Source organism: Apostichopus japonicus, chromosome 16, assembly GCF_037975245.1.
Source record: "Apostichopus japonicus isolate 1M-3 chromosome 16, ASM3797524v1, whole genome shotgun sequence".
Taxonomy (NCBI): Eukaryota; Metazoa; Echinodermata; class Holothuroidea; order Aspidochirotida; family Stichopodidae; genus Apostichopus; species Apostichopus japonicus.
Window position 1 is genome coordinate 8300668 of NC_092576.1, and position 23348 is coordinate 8324015.

Genomic DNA, 23348 nt, shown 5'->3' on the forward strand with positions numbered 1-23348 from the left:
TGAGCTAATCTTTTGATTATTGTATTCATTGGGTGTCGCACAACTAGGAAAAAGTGTCTCGTGAGTATTGGACATTAACAAATAGTCTCTCAAATAAATTGCATAGCAATCGCAATTTATAGGATTATCTAAAAGGTTCAATGTTGAATATCCATACAAGTTGTTTAAAGTGTCAACGTCAAGAAATTCGATTTGGTTTCCAGCCAAATCGAGGAACCGAAGATAAGGATTGTTAGAAATGAGGTTTGGATTGATCGACTCTATCTTATTATATTCAAGTGAAAGAGCACTTAACTTTGTATTTCGATTAAAAAGGTCTAGATCAGTAATGTTTTTAATAAGGTTGCGAGACAAGTTAATTTCTTCAACGTTAGGGAAATATGAAAAGAATGGTGAAGAAATATCTTCTATGAAATTATTTGCTATTTCAAGTTGAACCACTGATGAAGAGTTGTTATTAAACCAATTTATTGGCAAATATGAAATATTATTATAGCTGAGACTGACAGAACGCAGTGACGTGAATCCGTAGAAATATGCTGAGTTTGAGTTAACCAAGTAATTATTTTTTAATACTAGAGATTTTAGAGATTTATGGTAAACATATGTTCCAGTAAGAAACACTAACTCGTTGTAACCTAAATCAAGTGATTCCAAATTTTGCAGATACTGAAGTATATTAAGGGAAAATATTGATATCTTGTTCTTGGATAAGTTTAAAGTTTTCAGCGAACTAAATCCACGTAGTGTATCGTCTTTAACAACCACCAATCGGTTATGCGATAAATTCAGGCTTTCTACAGAAGTTAAATTTTGAAAAACATTACCAATATCAACGATACCGTTGGTACTTAAATATAGGTTTTCCAAACTCATCATGCCTTGGAAAATTCTTGTGGGCAGTGTTTCGATATTGTTATGACTTATGTAAATATTCTTCAATTTCGTCAAATTTCGAAAATATGTCGAATTAATATTATCAAGCAATAGCTTACCATTGTTAATAAAGGATAACTCTCTTAAGTTATTCAGACCGGCGAGAAACCGCCAGTCACCATTTTGAATGAATGTTGAATTACTATTGCTTATGACCAGAGCCGCCAATTTTTGAGAGAGTTCCTTTTCAAACTGGTCTGAACTATTTGACATAAGTTTGCTGCAAACTAGAGTATAATATAACGGACAACAGTTGGACGGGGTAGGATTCTCGCAGTCATCATATACATCCCAATATAAACCACACGTTTTAGACCGTATTTTCAAAACTAGAAATGTCAAAGTCGCGAGAATAAAGTATTGAGACATTGTCCTTAAAAACCTTATTGGCCTTTTTGTTGCAAAAAGACAGCCCAGTAACGAAATGAGTCAAACCCGTGAGAGGGTCTGGATAAAAACTACTATAACGAACACATGGAGTGATATGATCGTCAGCAGGAAGATACCAGTCTTTGTAGGAACCTAAATTAAATGATGTGATCGTTTCTCATGGAACTTTCATACCCGTTCCTTAACGTATTCCGCGCGCCTGACGTCGTTTCTGTTATAATTCGTTTATGACGGATATTACAATTATTGTTTGATACAAGTTTGATACAATTCTTCTGCTTTCCAAGTAACCTTTAATTTGCGGATATACAATGCAGAGCTGTTAGGAATGAACATGTCCTCTCTGGATTGCTGTGAAGGTATTCACCCAATGAAACCAACATTTGGTAATGTAGTGATATTTAACCTTATAGAATCAACATTGATCAACTCCAACAGTTCCTTGGAGAATTATGATAACATATATTTTAATACACAAACTCCAAATGTGTTGAAAATCGATGTCGATCAAAAGTCGAAAATAGGAAGAGCATTCCTCCCCAAAAAGGTTTATTCATCTGGAGGTGAGGTGTAAACATCACCCGTATACACAGAACAAATATTCTTCTTAGCACAACAGAGAGATGAATAAAGTAGCGTCGATACACCAGGACATTGAAATTAATAAAGCTGATAAACCAGGACAGTTTTATCAAGAAATTTGTAATACATATTTCCTTCAAAAAATTGTCTTTCCAAATATGTCTTAGTTGCATGAAAAATCAATGAGGTTACTTGTCCATAGAATAAATCTCTTTAAGGCAATCATATGCAGTTGTAATAGTCGCATCGATACACCAGAACTGAGTTAGTATTAACGTTTATATAACAGGACTGTTAAGCAAAGACACTGAAATTATGTTTTCCAGCACAAATTCCTCTTTGTAATTTTTCCATCAGTTCCATGAAAGAATATATTAGCTACATTCAAGAATAGTGAAAACATTTACTTTGACACAACAAGGTTGAGATGGAAATAGCTGCGTTGATACAATAACATGTCCAGGACTAAAGTTCACGTTGATCCATCAGAATGGTGCATAACACATCAAAATATTAGTATGTTGGATGTCGTAAAAATATTCACTTAAATCCTCCTTCTAGTTATGATAAACAAAAAAGTAACACTGGTAAGTTCATGCTTCATTCTCTCCTGGTATTAAAGTGAAAAAAAAGAAGGTTTAAGAATAATCAGGAGACAGCCGCAAAATCTTTCGACAATCTTACCTATGTGTAAAAGTAAGTTGGCCTGACGTTTCGATCCTAGCAGGATCTTCTTCAGAGGCTAAATGACAAGTTACAGTAACAGAGGGGACAAAAACACGCACAGAATACAGACAGGTTAATGAGCACGGTGAACACAATGAGATGGATGAAAGGGGATTATAAGTAGAAAGCAACAGGAGAAGAGGAGAGGAAGGAGATAAACTGTGGAGGGACAAAGAGAGGATTAAAGGCACAGGGTGAGGAATAAACTGGAGAGGGACAAAGACAGAAAGGTGTGAAGAAAAATGGAGGGGAAGAGAGCTGTAAGAGGAAGAGTGAAAGGGGGGGGGGGAAGGGAGAAAGGGGAGAAGGAGTAGGGAACAGAGGAAAGTTAGTCATGTCCTTCCTGAATGTTCAGCCCATGAGGTTGAATGGTACGAAGGCGTTGCATCCAGAGCCTCTCTCTGCTGATACGTACTAGGTCAGGACGGCTACCTAAGGATTCAATCCCCTGTAGGGACATGTCGTTAATGGTATGGTTGGGAAGGTTAAAATGTTCTCCAACTGGGGTCTCAGTCTTCATGGTGTTGACTGTGGATCTGTGACCATAGAAACGCTTCTTGAGGGTGGTTTTGGTTTCGCCAACATACTGGATGCCGCAAACTCTACAAGAGATCAGATAGATGACATTGGTGGTAGTGCAAGTGATGTGACCCTTAGTCTTGTGTGTGAGTTGCATGCTGTGGCTGGTGATGGAATTGGATTCAACAATGTGGTGGCTGCAGACGATGCATCTCGAAGTACGATCACATTTGAAGGTACCATGCTGAATGGGTGTGGGGTTAGAAGTAAGAGGTGGAACAGCAGCACGTACAAGAAGGTCTCGTAGGTTGCGTGGTCGTCTGTAGGCGATGATGGGTTTTTCAGGGATGGCTCGTTGGAGTCTATCTGAAGTGAGGAGAATGTTGTGGTTGTTAGAGGTGATTTTCTGAAGGGGAGGAAGATTTGGGTGGAAAGTAACAACGAGGGGCAGCTTGTTGTCGCAATCTCGTCCCTTTTTGTCCTTCACTGCCAAAGTAGATGATCTGGAAAGGGAGCGGACTCTCTGAATGGCTACACGCACCCTTCTGGCACTATGGCCCCTGGCAATAAGGTGTTTTTCCAAAGCATCTGTATGGCGAATGAAAGAGGAATATAATTTTAATTCCTCTTTCATTCGCCATACAGATGCTTTGGAAAAACACCTTATTGCCAGGGGCCATAGTGCCAGAAGGGTGCGTGAAGCCATTCAGAGAGTCCGCTCCCTTTCCAGATCATCTACTTTGGCAGTGAAGGACAAAAAGGGACGAGATTGCGACAACAAGCTGCCCCTCGTTGTTACTTTCCACCCAAATCTTCCTCCCCTTCAGAAAATCACCTCTAACAACCACAACATTCTCCTCACTTCAGATAGACTCCAACGAGCCATCCCTGAAAAACCCATCATCGCCTACAGACGACCACGCAACCTACGAGACCTTCTTGTACGTGCTGCTGTTCCACCTCTTACTTCTAACCCCACACCCATTCAGCATGGTACCTTCAAATGTGATCGTACTTCGAGATGCATCGTCTGCAGCCACCACATTGTTGAATCCAATTCCATCACCAGCCACAGCATGCAACTCACACACAAGACTAAGGGTCACATCACTTGCACTACCACCAATGTCATCTATCTGATCTCTTGTAGAGTTTGCGGCATCCAGTATGTTGGCGAAACCAAAACCACCCTCAAGAAGCGTTTCTATGGTCACAGATCCACAGTCAACACCATGAAGACTGAGACCCCAGTTGGAGAACATTTTAACCTTCCCAACCATACCATTAACGACATGTCCCTACAGGGGATTGAATCCTTAGGTAGCCGTCCTGACCTAGTACGTATCAGCAGAGAGAGGCTCTGGATGCAACGCCTTCGTACCATTCAACCTCATGGGCTGAACATTCAGGAAGGACATGACTAACTTTCCTCTGTTCCCTACTCCTTCTCCCCTTTCTCCCTTCCCCCCCCCCCCCCTTTCACTCTTCCTCTTACAGCTCTCTTCCCCTCCATTTTTCTTCACACCTTTCTGTCTTTGTCCCTCTCCAGTTTATTCCTCACCCTGTGCCTTTAATCCTCTCTTTGTCCCTCCACAGTTTATCTCCTTCCTCTCCTCTTCTCCTGTTGCTTTCTACTTATAATCCCCTTTCATCCATCTCATTGTGTTCACCGTGCTCATTAACCTGTCTGTATTCTGTGCGTGTTTTTGTCCCCTCTGTTACTGTAACTTGTCATTTAGCCTCTGAAGAAGATCCTGCTAGGATCGAAACGTCAGGCCAACTTACTTTTACACATTCTATTACACAGGCTCTCTAGTGGATAAGCAGTTTGCTAACAGTTTTATTTCATTTTGACAATCTTACCTAGAGAGAAAACAACTGTTAGTAAACTGCTATGTTAAAGTTAGAGCGCCTTACTTTCTGATCCTATCAGAATCTTCTTCAGTGGCAAACTGAGACGCAATCAAACACATCAAGTGACACATATGCAAAGACATTTCAATTTTGACATAAAAGTAATGAATAATAATAATACCAAATTAATATGCCACTCTTATCAGTCAAGACGTGTTCAATCGCGCTTACAACGACAACAAATTACGAACGAGACAGATAAATGAATGAATAAATAAATAAATAAATAAATGAAGGGTTAAAACATGACCTCTATCTAGCGAATAACACAAGAAGTGCACGGGTGTGCTTAAACCAAAATATAAATAAAGATAGTTGAAAAAAATTAGTTGATAGTTAACTTACAGAAGTATTCATCGTAATTATTAAAGAGAATTTTTTTTAGACGTTTCTTAATAGAATCATAGGTTGGAATGATTCGGAGTTCTAGTGGTATGGTGTTCCATAATCGAGGCCACATTTTGACAAGTGAGCAATCAGTGAACTTGGTTTAAGTTTTTGGTTTGAGTGCAATGGCTATGGAGGTAGGGGAAACTAATTATATCATTGATTAATAAATAGGCGCATTGTCATGTAGACATTTATAGACCATCAGTATCAATTTTAATAAGATTATCTCAAGCACTCCCTATACAATAGTCCGTGTACCTGAGACTGTGGTAATTACCATTATGTTGATCGGGGTAATGTAAGTTGGTGTTAAACAAGAGCCTAAGGGCACTATGGTTCCTTGCTTGTAAGGAATATTTACAAGGGAACAGCACTGTCCTAAAATCGCTATGTGGCCTGATGAACACACACAATATTATTGCCCAAAATATCACAAATCAACCGTTGGTCCTGTTGAGAACCTGTTGACGACCAAGTGACTGATATGAGCAAGAGTTGGCTTTTTTTTTTACAGAACTTACAGAATCATCCTAACTGTACTTATTAAGAATTTTAACAAAACCAAACGAACTTCGATCTCTAATAACTTCGCACACAAAGGTTGCAGAGGAGTCAACTTATGGACAATTTAGATCGGAATATGCATTATAAAAAAAAAAAAATTAACCTCTCATAACTTCGCACACGAAGGTCGCACAGGGGTCAACCATGGGCAATTTTGATCGGAAGGTACCTTTGAGATCCGATTATGGCCACGAAAATTTAAATAACCAAAGAAACTAATAAAGGTCACCGGAGGTCAACCTAAGGTCAAAGGTCACCTAGATGCGGGTCGACTGTTGGATTACAATAGCGTAACTCCCAACCTTGACGGACATTTTGTTTCAAGTTATTACAAAAATTATAGTTTTTGACCCCTTATTGACCTTTGTTGACCTTGGATCACATGACCCTTATGTTTTGAAACGATCCCTTACCCCATTCATAACTACTCCCAAAATATCAACCATGTCGGAACCCTGTCAATAGGAGTTATTGCTGTTTTCAATATTATGGTTATTTACCTGATGAAGCATATCGCTCTTAATAAAACTCATCATCTGGCTAGAACGTAGGAAGATGTGTATTGGTGTTTTTATGAAGAAACATCAACTCTGAACTCTTTACTTTCTATGAAAACAAACATCGATGGAAATATAGCTAAACGATATATAAAGAGTTAGCTACGGACCCCAAACACACACACCTGGTAACTTACTAGGAATGCCAGCTGTTATACTTTGTAACAAATTTTGAAGATAATAATATGAATCTTCAAAGCAGTTGATGAGAAATAAATTTCCTTTTGTTGCCTTTTGAGAAGGACGAGAGACAAAGGGCCAGCGTTTGAGGTCCCTTGCTACATCCTTGCATCGTTCTGTGTTGACGTCCAGACGTTTGATATCGCCCTTGTAAACATCTTCATGGGGCAGGTGGGGTAGTTAGTGCTGTCCAGTGATCCTCTTTTTAACTAAAAATTCGAAATACAGGATCTCGTTGGGAATCTACTATCCTCCATTCTGCATACGTGACCAGACCGGAGCAGCCTATGTCAGCCTGAGCAATATGTGCATTGCGGGAGTTTTGTGGGAGTTTGGAGCATTCTCTCTTCAGGTAAAGCTTATAGAAACTATTCCCCTTGTCATGTTCTGTGTTCTACATTGCCTAAGCTTCACTACCGTATTGGAGAGTACTGATGATAAAGACTTTGGAAACTGCCATCTTGGTCTTGATTGCAGTTAATTTTGAATTCTCCATAGTATTCTACGTATTATTTATATTTATTAATTAGCGTACAAAGTTTGCTTAGTTCAAAAATATATCGACTAAAAGGGATTTAAAGGTGATGTGCAAATGATTTAGCCATTACTTTTAATGGACAAAGGCTCTTTTCTCGGTGCAAGCACGTCTTCTTTTATCCTTCCATCAAACTAAAGATTAACAAGTGCTTTCATGGTTTAACATGGTTTCATTTGTTCATGTAAATATTGAAGACGAGATCTTTTTGAACTGGCACATACATTGAGAAATACCAAAGAGCTATAAAAATCTTCGGAGATCTGAAAACAGAATATATAACCAATTCAAGGCACTGCTAGGAGCCAGATACTTAAATAAAGATCCAAGGCACTGTTAGGACAGATGTGACCGCGCCATCTGCCAAATATCTCTATTGCTGTTAAGATCAGTGGGGAAAAACAGAGATCACTAGCTCAGATAAGGAAGCGAAACATATAAAGTTTTCATATTTGCTGTTGTAAAATGGGATTTGTATATAAAGCAAAATGATCCAGTTTTGTCGCTATGAAATATTTTATTGACCATTTACATACGAAAAAAAACTGTGATACATTGAAAATAATACATTGGTTGTACGATATAAAGTATAGGTCATGCATAATTATGTAAACCACAATACTTGCAGTAGGAAGTTAAAGAAAAGACGTTTAACAATACAAACAAACCGAATGGATACACTACAATTATTATTTCATTCATAAAGAAACTTGTTCACATATAATTAATTTGACATTGCAACGCTATTCACTTCTCAAATCGTGTCATACTTTAATTTAATATGAACTTCAAGTGGGTTTCAATTTCTTTACTTTGCTTCATATGTAACCCGAAGAGATAAACATGTTAGGTGGAGTGACATGTTCTTCTACATAATGCATAAATCTAACATTATTTGACTTATTCAGACTTATTTGATAATTATCGTATGTAGTAGCGCTGATGCCCTTTTGTGAGAAAATTTAACTGGGAAATGAAGAGGAAGTTCTTCTTCTTCAGCCGTTGTCGATCCACTGCTGGATGAAGGCCTCAGCATGATATCTCCAACTCTCTCTCTCCCTTGCATGTGTGTACCAATTGGTTTCATTCCAGAATTTCTGTATTTTATCTCTCCATCTCTTTCTTTGCCTGCCTCTGTTCCTTTCCCCGTCAAGCGGTGTCCATACAGTGGTTAGCGTGCTCCATCTTCCATCTCCCCTTCTAGTGACATGGCCGGCCCATGTCCATTTACGATGTTTGATTACTTCCATTATATCCTGTACCTTTGTCTGTTTCCTTATCCACTTATTGGTTTTGTGATCTTTGTATGTTATGTTAAGCATACTCCTCTCCATGTTATGTTGTGCGGCTGCTAACTTTCTTTCCATTTTAATTGTTAGTGTCCATGTTTCTGATGCATATGTCATTGATGGGAGAATGCATTGGTCATACACTTTCCTTTTAAGCATAATGGTAGATTGTCCTTCATGATGTGGCTGTATCTGCCAAATGCTTGCCACCCTGCTTTGATCCTCCTCCTTATTTCATTATCTTGAAGAGGAAGTTATATTATGATAATTTGACTTATTCCTCAACAAAAATTCTAATTGAACGAATACAAAAAGTGAGAAATACTCAACAGAACCATTATTCTCTGAAATGAAGTTTCTTCAAAGGAGTAAACTATATGCATATTGTGAAAGGCTCAAGAAAATAGTCCTCTTGTTATCACTAGCTTTATTTCATTGGTGAAACCTGGGAAGATTAGGTAAAATTGTTGACGAACAACTTTTTATACTTTTGCAGTTACGTTGGTACGTCTTCACTTATCGACACACAAAATTTTCGTACTAACCTTAAAAGTATTGGAAATAGAAACAATGTGATAACTAATAAACCGAATACTATCACCAGACCGTTTATATCATGATCAACTACTGTAGTACCGCCGCTCACTGTAACAGATGTACCATGTGTCAATGTTGTTTTCTCGTGATCTGTTTCGCATCTTTTCAGATTAACAGAGGTAATCTTTTGATTATTGTATTCATTGGGTGTCGCACAACTAGGATAAAGTCTCTCGTGAGTATGGGACATCAGTAAATAGTCTCTTAAATGAATTGCATAGCAATCGCACTTAATAGGATTACCTAAAAGGTTAAATGTTGAATATGTGTACAAGTTGTTTAAAGTGTCGACGTCAAGAAATTCGATTCGGTTTCCAGCCAAATCGAGGAACCGAAGATCGCGATTGTTATAAAAGAGGTTTGGATTGATCGACTCTATCTTATTATATTCAAGTGAAAGAGCACTTAACTTTTCATTTTGATTAAAAAGGTCTGGATCAGCAAGGTCTTTAATAAGGTTGCCAGACAATTTAATTTCTTCAACGTTAGGGAACTTTGAAAAGAATAGTGAATAAATATCTTCTATGAAATTATTTTGAAGTCCAAGTTGAACCACTGATGAAGAGTTGTTATTAAACCAATTTATTGGCAAATTTGAAATATTATTATGGCTGAGAATGACAGAACGCAGTGACGTAATTCCGTAGAAATAAGCTGAATTTAAGTTGACCAAGTAGTTATTTTCTAATACTAGATATTTTAGAGATTTATGGTAAACATATGTTCCAGTAAGAAACACTAACTCGTTGTCATCTAAATCAAGTGATTCCAAATTTTGCAGATACTGAAGTATATTAAGGGAAAATATTGATATCTTGTTCTTGGATAAGTTTAAAGTTTTCAGCGAACTAAATCCACGTAGTGTATCGTCTTTAACAACCACCAATCGGTTATGCGATAAATTCAGGCTTTCTACAGAAGTTAAATTTTGAAAAACATTACCAATATCAACGATACCGTTGGTACTTAAATATAGGTTTTCCAAACTCATCATGCCTTGAAAAATTCTTGTAGGCAGTGTTTCGATATTGTTATGACTTATGTAAATATTCTTCAATTTCGTCAAATTTCGAAAATATGTCGAATTAATATTATCAAGCAATAGCTTACCATTGTTAATAAAGGATAACTCTCTTAAGTTACTCAGACCGGCGAGAAACCGCCAGTCACCATTTTGAATGAATGTTGAATTACTATTGCTTATGACCAGAGCCGCCAATTTTTGAGAGAGTTCCTTTTCAAACTGGTCTGAACTATTTGACATAAGTTTGCTGCAAACTAGAGTATAATATAACGGACAACAGTTGGACGGGGTAGGATTCTCGCAGTCATCATATACATCCCAATATAAACCACACGTTTTAGACAGTATTTTCAAAACTAGAAATGTCAAAGTCGCGAGAATAAAGTATTGAGACATTGTCCTTAAAAACCTTATTGGCCTTTTTGGTGCAAAAAGACAGCCCAGTAACGAAATGAGTCAAACCCGTGAGAGGGTCTGGATAAAAACTACTATAACGAACACATGGAGTGATATGATCGTCAGCAGGAAGATACCAGTCTTTGTAGGAACCTAAATTAAATTATGTGATCGTTTCTTATGGAACTTTCATACCCGTTCCTTAACGTATTCCGCGCGCCTGACGTCGTTTCTGTTATAATTCGTTTATGACGGATATTACAATTATTGTTTGATACAAGTTTGATACAATTCTTCTGCTTTCCAAGTAACCTTTAATTTGCGGATATACAATGCAGAGCTGTTAGGAATGAACATGTCCTCTCTGGATTGCTGTGAAGGTATTCACCCAATGAAACCAACATTTGGTAATGTAGTGATATTTAACCTTATAGAATCAACATTGATCAACTCCAACAGTTCCTTGGAGAATTATGATAACATATATTTTAATACACAAACTCCAAATGTGTTGAAAATCGATGTCGATCAAAAGTCGAAAATAGGAAGAGCATTCCTCCCCAAAAAGGTTTATTCATCTGGAGGTGAGGTGTAAACATCACCCGTATACACAGAACAAATATTCTTCTTAGCACAACAGAGAGATGAATAAAGTAGCGTCGATACACCAGGACATTGAAATTAATAAAGCTGATAAACCAGGACAGTTTTATCAAGAAATTTGTAATACATATTTCCTTCAAAAAATTGTCTTTCCAAATATGTCTTAGTTGCATGAAAAATCAATGAGGTTACTTGTCCATAGAATAAATCTCTTTAAGGCAATCATATGCAGTTGTAATAGTCGCATCGATACACCAGAACTGAGTTAGTATTAACGTTTATATAACAGGACTGTTAAGCAAAGACACTGAAATTATGTTTTCCAGCACAAATTCCTCTTTGTAATTTTTCCATCAGTTCCATGAAAGAATATATTAGCTACATTCAAGAATAGTGAAAACATTTACTTTGACACAACAAGGTTGAGATGGAAATAGCTGCGTTGATACAATAACATGTCCAGGACTAAAGTTCACGTTGATCCATCAGAATGGTGCATAACACATCAAAATATTAGTATGTTGGATGTCGTAAAAATATTCACTTAAATCCTCCTTCTAGTTATGATAAACAAAAAAGTAACACTGGTAAGTTCATGCTTCATTCTCTCCTGGTATTAAAGTGAAAAAAAAGAAGGTTTAAGAATAATCAGGAGACAGCCGCAAAATCTTTCGACAATCTTACCTAGAGAGAAAACAACTGTTAGTAAACTGCTATGTTAAAGTTAGAGCGCCTTACTTTTTGATCCTATCAGAATCTTCTTCAGTGGCAAACTGAGACGCAATCAAACATTTCAAGTGACACATATGCACTGACATTTCAGTTTTGACATATAAGTAATGAATAATGATAATACCAAATTAATATGCCACTCTTATCAGTCAAGACGTGTTCAATCGCGCTTACAACGACAACAAATTACGAACGAGACAGATAAATGAATGAATAAATAAATAAATGAAGGGTTAAAGCATGACCACTATCTAGCGAACAACACAAGAAGTGCACGGGCGTGCTTAAACCAAAATATAAATGAAGATAGTAGAAAAGAGAAATTAGTTGATAGTTAACTTACAGAAGTATTCATCGTAATTATTAAAGAGAATTTTTTTTAGACGTTTCTTAATAGAATCATAGGTTGGAATGACACGGAGTTCTAGTGGTATGGTGTTCCATAATTTAGGCCACATTTTGACAAGTGAGCAATCAGTGAACTTGGTTTAAGTTTTTGGTTTGAGTGCAATGGCTATGGAGGGAGTGAAACTAATTATATCGTTGATTAAATTAGTAGGCGCAGAGTCATGTAGACATTTATAGACCATCAGTATCATTTTTAATAAGATTATCTCAAGCACTCCCTATACAATAGTCCATGTATCTGAGACTGTGGTTAGTACCTTTATTTTGATTGGAGTAACGTTAGTTGGTGTTAAATAAAAAACAATTTGAAAATATATCTATAACGAAAATAAATGTTTGCACTGCAGATGACGTATAAGGAACAAACATATTTTTTTATTTATTCTGAAATACAGTTCTCATTCGACTACTCAAAAATGTATATTTTAGGCCATCCTTACTCATTAAGAATATAACCCCTGTGACGAGGTACAAGTACGAAGGTTCTAATATTTTTGACTAATGTTTCTAGAATGACTGGCAGTATTCCAAATCTAATTTCAAAATAAGGTAAGTAATTGACTATGAAGCCAGAATCTTACCATTGATATACTAGAAGACTGAAAAATACAACAACAACAAAGAATGTAAAACTTTACAATTTCATCTGGCTTCATTTTATTGTCTATAGTATTCCATGAGGGAATGATATAAAAAAAATCTACATTTACTTCAACGGCGTCAGGACAAAGAAGAAAGTCAGCATTGAGAACAAAACAAAACTTTCCCTAAAAGTCATGTCTTATGTAATTGTTTAAAAACACATGGAAGGATAGCGAGATCGCGTGGCATTAAAGAACGTAACAATGCATGTAGGTTCAATAATTAATTGGAAGCAACTTGTTTGATTTTGATCTTATTTTAGTCATCTTTAGATGGAGCTCTTACCAGTTTCCATTTCAAACTTTTCATCATAACCTGTAACTACAGCAACCTTTTTATTTGTTGCTTCTTTTCTTTCTCTTTCTCTTTCCTTTTCTTTTTATTTGATGCATATTTATTTTCAAAAGGAACTATCCTCTCTTTGAAAGAAAGTATTTACCTAGTTCCCATGAGTGGTAACAAAATGATAACCTAATGTAGGAAAGCAATATAAAAAACATTCTGCTACATAATTTAACATACAAACACAGCCTTTGTAGTCATATGGGCAGTGGAGGGAAATGTTGAGCCCATTGTTTAGCTCGATCAGTGCTCCCTAGTCGTTTCACTTCCATAACAAAATCGGGTGGTGTGTGATGCATGAAAGCAGAATCATGGCGATTCTTTGTTGGGTTTATATCCATGCAAATACCCTGAGCACAGACCTCACTATGTAATGTTACTCGGCACAGGCCACAACATTTTGGTACAGCAAAGAATTATGATTAAATCTGCAAAGGAAGGCTTCGCCCCAATTTGGCGCTCCAGTACCAAACTTTTGAAGGTGATGTTATGTACCCACATGGGGTTTCGTGTGTGTGGTGATACATGGTCATGTTTACGCATGACAATTGTAATGATGTTTGAATAATTCTAGTGCACATGATATTCAATAAGTTTCGTGCACAGGTAATATAAGTATAATGTGTACGGAATAGGTATCAAGTTATTTTGTTATATGCCTTACCAGGTACATAAACAAAATACATTAAACAAGAAAACCTGTGCTTTAAAATTCCAATTTTGGTTCATAGATGTCTTTAAGCAGTTCTTTTGTTTCATATTGTGATTTATTCATATCCATCATTCCAATTCAATGAAACTCATTAGCTTCACTGTTCAACACCGGACATTGAAACCAATTAAATATAGTTGTTAGCACAAAATTGGATGAAGATGTAATTTGCAGCATATGACTCATGATGCATCATTTCACATCTACAATTTGTATTCTTTAAAATCATTCATCTGACCCTGAACGGATCTATATTCGTCCATTGGGGGGTGGGGGGGGGGGGTTATCAAATGAATGACCAACTAATCCACATTCTGTGTGGAAAAAGAGGTCCTCAAACAGAGAAAACGTAGTCCAAAAGGGACTACGTTGTTATGAAAATTGCAAGGTATGATAAAATGAACACACCCTTTCCAATACTGAAAACAACATTCTGAGTAAGTTTTTTTTTTCTATTTTGGTTCTAGTATTAGCATGCAAAGCTGCATGGTATCTATAAAAAGTTACAATCTCTGTATGAATTCAACAGTTATCTTTGAAACGAAACTTAACAAAACATATAACAAAATATATAACTCATCCAATTCACTGTTAGGAATCAAATAAGTAGATTAAGATCTACGGCTCTGTTAAGACCGATGTGACAACGCCCTCTGCCAAATATACCCATTGCTGTTAAGATCAGTGGGGTGGACCACAGGTCACTAGGTTAGTTGCGGAATCGAAACATATCAAGTTTTCATATTGGCTGTTGTAACATGGGATTTTTATATAAAGCAAAATGATCATTTTTTTCGCTATGAATTACTTTATATAAATTGACCTTTTAAACAGAAAACAACACTGTAATTCATTGTGTATTCAGGAAAGTAACAGCAAAACAGAAGATTATCCAGTCATTTATTGACCCCGAGTTACCTGCAAACAAACTCCAGCCATCATTCATTATCCATAACAATGCAATAGTCGTTTATGATACGAATGAAGATTACTTTTGTAGATTATCGTGCACAGTTACAGTTAAACATATCAGAGACATGCGCAGAAGATTAAATATTAAAAATAATACAGTGGTCTATACTTTTTACCTTTGAAAACCTTAAAAAGAATGACAAAGAAATATGTTCTATGAAATTATTCAATAGTACAAGATTAGTGATTGATGTTGATTTATTAGTAAACCGATTTGTTGTTAAATTTTAAATATTATTATAGCCTAGAATTACTTGTTGGAGTGACGGTAAATCGTTGAAATATGCTAAATTGTTTTCACCAGGTGTTATGTTTTAATTGTAGAAAATTTGAATATTTATGGTAAACATTTGTTCCAATAAGGTACACTAATTTGTTATTATTTTAAATGTAGTTTTCTAAGTTCTTAAGGAAATTAAGTACCTTAACTGAAAAGAGTGTTATCTTGTTATAGGATTATATCAGCATTTTAAATGAAATAAAGTCCATGAAGTGCATAGCCTTTTACATATTCCATAGTTCGATTGTAGGATAAATTGAGAATTTCTAGAAAACTTAATTTTACTACAAATTTACCAATATCAACTTTAACGTTGTTATGCATGTTAAGACTTTCCAAATTGATCAAACCCGAGAATAATTCTGCGGGGATTTGCTCCATATTGTTATGAGCTATGTAAATATTCTTCAATTTTGTCAAATTTCCAAAAATGTCGGATATATATTATCAAGATATTGTCATTGCTGACAATGGATAAATCGTTGAAGTTAATCAGACCGACGATAAACCGCCAGTCACCATTTTGAAGAAGAAAATGTTGAATTACTATTGGCTATGACCAGGTCCGTCAACTTATGAGAGAGTTCTTTTGCAAACTGGTTTACATTGGGATGAATATAACGGATGAGAGAAACCTACCCCATCCAACTGTTGTCCGTTATCTTTTACTCTAGTGTGCAGCAAACGTATGTCAAATAGTTCCGAATGCCTACTCTCTATGATTCACATCGGTATTGTTCATTCCAATAGCAACGTCGTATGTACAAATAGCACACTTTTGTAATACGACGACGTATGCAGCGAGCGACACAGTATAGCTATCGGCAATTTGTTCACGACTTCTGATTTCGGATTATACGAATGCCCATAAGCTAATTTCCAATTTTCGCACATGTTATCAAATATGCTGGTCGGTTCGAGATACGGTAGATTACGAGACAAGATTTCCACAATTTGACCTTTGGTGACTCCAAGTGACCTTTGACCTCCAACAAATCAATATGCTTCTTCATAAAAGTATGTGGTACTCCTCAAAAAAATATGAGATTGGTCCAAGGTTCCTTTCTTGAGATATTGTGTTAAAAAAGTTATAAAAATTTGACCCCTGATGATCTCAAATGACCTTTGACCTCCTCTTACAACAATAAGCTTCTTTTTCATAATGTGATTCTCCTACACAAGAAATATTGTTCCAAGCTTCTCTTTTTGAGATATGGTGTTTACAAGCAAGGTGTCACACACACTATCATATTTGATTTGACTAAAAAGTTAGACCACCGATTTTTCACAGTAAAGTGGAGCCAGTACCTTCCCTTCATATAATGTAGGTGTACTGCAGCGCAGCGTTTTAAGGTATAATAATGCGAATTGATCATCAAACTAGACAAACTAATTGATAAACAAAGTGAGACCATGTTTGACATAAGACAAAGTGAAGCCATTGCAGCATATTTCGCATAGTGAGACAAAGAGACATACAATACGCCGAGCCAAGCCTTGTGTTATGTAACATACCTAGAAAAAGTGCGCATTGCTATCCCATACTTTGCCAACAGTATCTGGTCAAGATCATATTACGGCACATACAGAACTACGACTTTACATGAACGTCTGAATATGGTACCGCAAACCTGCAGGTTTGCAATTCGTTCTAGGGTACATATAAACACACCTCAAACGATTACATTGCAATTGATGTTCAAACTGTGTCATCAAAAATAGGCAACCTCCAGTACTGTGGGGCACAACGAAGGATCTTCATCGCAAAATTGACACTTCAAAGGAGACTACTTCGTAATATTCTCAACATTAGATAGACCAAACAATTGGTTATCAAACGATGAGCTCTACAATGAAACCAACCAAACACCTTGGTCATTCATAGTCGCACATTGACGATTGAGATTTTTCGGTCATGTAGCAAGACTCCAGGAGGACGCTCCAGCAAAGGTTGCCTTAAGAGAAGCATTGAGACATACTGCTTAACCAGTAGGAAGACCCGTGACGACCTTGCTTGGAAAAACAAAGTCGCAATTTAAAGACATTAATATTAACAATTTCGAGGAAGCAGTAAGCCTTGCACAAGATCGTGATACGTGGCGGAGGTTAATCACTGAGCATGTCGGATAGACGAGACTCGACTTACTACCACTACTATTATATATAGAGGCGCAATGATTGGGAGAGTTTGTTTCAGACTCCAGATCAGTCTGTACTAAGCACCCTCCGAGGTTCTTGGATGATTATTTTCAGTAACTGGTTTTTTACCATGACTTTTTTCTATTGTAACTTAGTCTTAACTTAATAAGTGAGTTAAGTGTGTTATTCGATTTTGTGTATTCATTGTTGAAAGAGCAACTACCTAATATTCAAGTTATGTACTTTTCATTTAACCAAAATGTTTTTATCCTCTTTGTTTGTTAAACATTACCATGTGATAAACTCTCTGGAAAAAAAGGACCGGTGTTGTGTACTGGTAATGCAACCTATTACTATGTATTTGATTTGTATAGCGCTACCAAATAGATATTCAAAAGATGGCCGAATACAAAAGCAAAAACGAATTGTGAAACATGTTTATGTTTCCAGTAAAATCCGAGTCATCCTGATTGGGAGAACATTACAACACTCGTCTAGGAAGTAAAGACATCATGAGAAACAAAGAGAATGAACAATACGTTTTTTTATTTGTTTTTTACTTTTATTTCCATTGTTATAAGAGGTCTAACCACGCTGAATTCGGCTTCAAATGTTTTGACTGACATGATATTACGTATGATATAGTACTAATGTACCGTTTTGTCACGAATCTCCGATAGGAATATATATTGAATACGAGGCTGCCACGAGAAGCACACTCAGACAATAACTCAGCGGTGAGTCAGTACATTTACCAGGATTTATTCACCAATTAACACATACAGCTTTACAAACTTCTACGAGACTTAAGGTTACGGATATCAATATGCAATGGTTGCAGTTTATTTCAAACCGTTTTACAAATTATGTTCAATGACTACGATGTATTTTATTACATTTAATCATAAATATTATTTATATGAACTGACAATAAAGAACATATATATATATATATACACAACTATGCTGCATTTAGAGAAAGGCTGGATCTCGAGTGAGATACAATAATTAAATTAGGTAAGTGATTGGAAGTAAGACAGCCAATGTTTGGTTTTTGCAGAGCTTTCGAGCAAAACTAGCTCTTCTTCAGTGCATGATCACCGAAGGTGAGAAAGTGACAAGGAGTAGCAGGAATTGAAACTATTTTATAGAGAAGATTGTCGGCATGATTGTAAAGTCAAAGCGACTTACTGATTTCTGCTGAATTGAGCAGAAGTTTTAGAAATTCGGATTATTTTAATCTGCGTCGGATTATTTTAATCCGATTCCGTCGTAATTGCAACGGAATTGTTTTGGTTTATCTGGGACAGCAAATCGTTTCTGATTTTTAAACCGAATGGTGCCGTGGTCTTTAGGTTTAGTTCCCAGAAATGTTCTTTTCCTTTCCTAGATTTATCTGTCCAAGAATCGTTCTGCTCAATGGCAATAACACGCAAATTCTCAATTGAATGATTTTGGAGATTGAAGTGATTTGCAACAGGTTGGTTGATCTTTTTTGTTTTGATCGACGATCAACATATATATATATATATATATATATATATATATATACTTCTAAATGTGTATAAGGTAATGATCATCATTTGTTTGTATTAAACTGTCTCCCAATTCTCACTGAGATGGAATCTGCATGGATTGTCAGACTTCAGTTCTTCTTCGACATAATAAGCATCAAGAATTAATATTATATAAATATATTCTAGACACAAGACACCATTATGACTATGAAAATTATTCGACGGCATTCAACTCCCAAGGGATTTGTCAATGAAGCAAAATGAACAATTCTTGTCGCTATGACATATTTTATATGTTATTGACCATTTACACATTAATCAACACTGTTATTCATTGCGTCTTTCTCAAAGTAACAGCCAAAGAGAGGATCATTCAGTCATTTATTAACCCCGGGTTCCCTGCACACGAAATCCATTCAACATGCATTATTCATAAAACTGGAATAGTCGTTTATGTTAAACATAGTAGAGACATGCGCAGAATAGGAAAACTTGAAAATAATACAGTGATTCTACGATACAAAACATACGTCATGTAGAGTTACATTAATTCAAACCACAATAATTGGGTTAGGAAGTTAAAAAAAATCGTTAATTATTCAAACAAACCGTTTGGTAACACTATAAATGTTATTTCATTCATAAAGGAACTTGATCATATAAAATTGATTCTGACAGTGTAACGATCAACAGGGTTTTGAAAATCCATAGTCATCAACGATAGCTCATTTTCTTTGCTTCATAAGTAACCTAAGGAGATCAACATGTTAGGTGGCGTGTTCTTCTACACAATGCATAAATCTAACATTATTTGACTTATTTAGACTTACTTGATAATTATTGTATATAGTAGCGCTGATGCGCTTTTGTGAGAAAATTCAACTGGGAAATGAAGATGAAGTTAAATTATGATAATTTGACTTATTCCTCAACGATCATGTCTATTGGAACAAATAAAAAAAAATGAGAAATACTCAACAGAACCATCTTTTTCTGAATTGAAGTTTCTTTCATGGTGTTAACTTTATAAACATTGTGAAAGGCTCACGAAAACTACTGTTATCATTAGCTTTATTTCATTGGTGAAACCTGGTTAGATTAGGTAAAGATGTTGACAAAAAATGTATTTTCTTTACTTTTAAAGTGAACAACTTCAAGGTGATATGATTTAACAGATATTATTTTGATGAAGTCAAGTTGTTTATCCTTCTCCAGTTACGTTGGTACGTCTTCATTTATCGACACACAAACCTTTCTGACTAACTTGAAAAGTATTGGAAAAAGAAACAATGTGATCATAAATAAACCGAATACTATCACCAGACCGTTTATATCATGATCAACTACTGTAGTACCGCCGCTCACTGTAACAGATGTATTATGTGTCAATGTTGTATTCTCGTGATCTGTTTCGCATCTATTCAGATTTACTGAGCTAATCCTTTGATTATTGTATTCATTGGGTGTCGCACAACTAGGATAAAGTGTCTCGTGAGTATGGCACATCAGTAAATAGTCTCTTAAATGAATTGCATAGCAATCGCACTTTATAGGATTATCTAAAAGGTTCAATGTTGTATGTGTATGCAAGTTGTTTAAAGTGTCAACGTCAAGAAATTCGATTTGGTTTCCAACCAAATCGAGGAACCGAAGATTGGGATTGTTAGAAAAGAGGTTTGGATTGATCGACTCTATCTTATTATATTCAAGTGAAAGAGCACTTAACTTTACATTTTGATTAAAAAGGTCTGGATCAGCAATGCTTTTAATAAGGTTGCCAGACAAGTCAATTTCTTCAACGTTAGGGAAATATGAAAAGAATGGTGAAGAAATATCTTCTATGGAATTATTTTTTAGTCCAAGTGAAACCACTGACGAAGAGTTCTTATTAAACCAATTTATTGGCAAATTTGAAATATTATTATGGCTGAGAACGACAGAACGCAGTGACGTAAATCCATAGAAATAAGCTGAATTAAAGTTAACCAAGTAATTATTTGTTAATCGTAGATATTTAAGAGATTTATGGTAAACATTTGTTCCAGTAAAAAACACTAACCCGTTGTCAGCTAAATCAAGTGATTCCAAATTTTGCAGATACTGACATATATTAAGGGAAAACATTGATATTTTGTTAAAGGATAAGTCCAAAATGTTAAGCGAACTTAATCCACGTAGTGTATCGTCTTTAACAACCACTAATCGGTTATGCGATAAATTCAGGCTTTCTACAGAAGTTGAATTTGCTACAAAATTACCAATATCAACGATACCGTTGCTATCTAAATACAAATTTTTCAAATTCATCACGTCTTTGAAAATTCTTGTGGGAAGTGTTTCGGTATTATTATGATGTATGTAAATATTCTCTAAATTTGTCAAATTTTGAAAAACTGTCGAATTAATATCATCAAGACATAAGTTACCATTGTTGACAATGGATAAATCGTGCAAGTTAATCAGACCGATGGGAAACCGCCAGTCACCGTTTTGAAGAAATGTTGAATTACTATTGGCTATGATCAGATCCGTCAACTTATGAGAGAGTTCCTTTGCAAACTGGTCGGAACTATTTGACATAAGTTTGCTGCAAACTAGAGTTTTAGACAACGGACAACAGTTGGATGGGGTAGGATTCTTGCATTCATCATATACTTCCCAATATAAACCACAACTATGAGAACACATTTTCAAAACTAGAAATATCAACGTCGTGAAAACGAAATATTGAGACATTGTCCTTGAAATGATCAAACCTTATTGACCTTTCAGTGGCAAAAAGACTGACCAGTAACGATATGAGTCAAGAGTGTGGGAGTGTCTGGATATAAACTACCATAACGAACATTTTGAGTGATAAGATCGTAAGCTGAAAGAAACCAGTCTTTGTAGGAAATCATTAAACGATTTTATCGTTTCTTATAAAACTTACGTACACGTTCCTCCACGTATTCCGCTCACGTGACGTCGTTTCTGTTGTTAGTATCTTCGTTTGTTTCGGATATAAATAGGATTTTTCTCAGGTTGTAACAGTTCTTCTGCTTTTCAGGTTACCTGTCACTTGACGATATACAACGCAGAGCTGTTGGCAATGAACTTGTCCTCTCTGGATTGCTGTGAATCTATTCACTCAATGAAACCAACTTTGTTTGTGTAGTGAGATTCAACCCTTAAGGAAAACAACACTCATAAACACCAACAGTTCTTCGATTATTTATGATAACATTTATTTTAATACCCAAACTCCAAATGTGATCGCATGTGATCACATAACGGACAACAGTTGGACGGGGTAGGATTCTCGCATTCATCATATACATCCCAATATAACCACAAGTTTGCGAAATCATTTTCAAAACTAAAAATGTCAATGTCGCGAAAATAAAATATTGAGACATTGTCCTTGAAATGATTAGCAATGAACTTGTCCTCTCTGGATCGCTGTGAAGGTATTAACTCAATGAAACCAACTGTTGGTAATGTAGTGCGATTTAACCCTTCAGGGAATTAACACACATTAACACCTACAATTCTTCAGAGAATTATGATAACATTTATATTAATACGCAAACTCTTAAATGTGTTAAAACTTGATGGTGACCCAAAGTCGAAAATAGCTAGAGTAGCTTTCCCCAAAAAGGTTTATTCATCTGGTTGTGAGGTGTAAATATCACCCGTCTACATAGTACAAATATTCTTGTTAGCACAACAGAGAGATGAATAAAGTTGCGTCGATACACTAGGACGTCGAACGTATTAAAGCTGATAAACCAGGACAGTTTGATCAAGAAATATGTAATACATATTTTATCTTCAAATTTCTCTGTTAAAAATTGTTCGTTGCATGAAAAATTATAGAGGTTAATTGCACGTAGAAGAAAGATGCAAAACCTTGTTTTAAGCAAGACGATGTTGTAATAGTCGATTCGACTCACCAGAGCAGATTCGGTATTAACGTTGATATACCAGGGCAGGTAATGTTATCTGGGTAAAACAAAATTCAAACGTGAACGTGTTCTAGACCCTTGACTTTACTGAAGGTAAAGCTAGCATAAATCGTCTGACCAAAATTCACGATGGTGGCATTTTTCGTTTCCGTGTAGTGAAGCTACTACGTATATGCCGATTTGAAGAGTCTTCAGGACCAAGTAAGAATCCGTATCACGTTCATGAAAACAAATCTTCACCATTCCATCAGTATTGTCACATTACGATGTATGTATGATTCTGAGCAACCTAGTAGTTATGTCTCCAAGTTTGTTTTCTTTGTATTTCTCGATTTTGTTCTTTTGTTGAAAACCAAAAGGTGGTGCAAACACATCCAGATTTCCGACAACAAATAACCTGATGCCTCGATATTTTCTTGCAGTGAAGGCTTGGACTTTTAACAACATGGATTCAC

At 35.9% G+C, this 23348-nt stretch overlaps 2 protein-coding genes across 2 annotated transcripts; both read right to left on the bottom strand.

Moving 5' to 3' along the window:
* Positions 1-1045: 1045 nt before the first annotated feature.
* LOC139982375 (uncharacterized) lies at positions 1046-12951 on the bottom strand. Its single transcript, XM_071995129.1, has 2 exons — positions 5017-12951; positions 1046-2592 (listed from the first exon to the last, which is right to left on the bottom strand). Exon 1 carries the CDS (start codon positions 10597-10599, stop codon positions 9079-9081), a length of 1521 nt encoding a protein of 506 aa, XP_071851230.1. The 5' UTR covers positions 10600-12951; the 3' UTR covers positions 1046-2592; positions 5017-9078.
* A 7089-nt stretch (positions 12952-20040) lies between these two features.
* LOC139982089 (uncharacterized) lies at positions 20041-21613 on the bottom strand. Its single transcript, XM_071994628.1, has one exon. It carries the CDS (start codon positions 21524-21526, stop codon positions 20162-20164), a length of 1365 nt encoding a protein of 454 aa, XP_071850729.1. The 5' UTR covers positions 21527-21613; the 3' UTR covers positions 20041-20161.
* Between the last annotated feature and the right edge of the window lie 1735 nt (positions 21614-23348).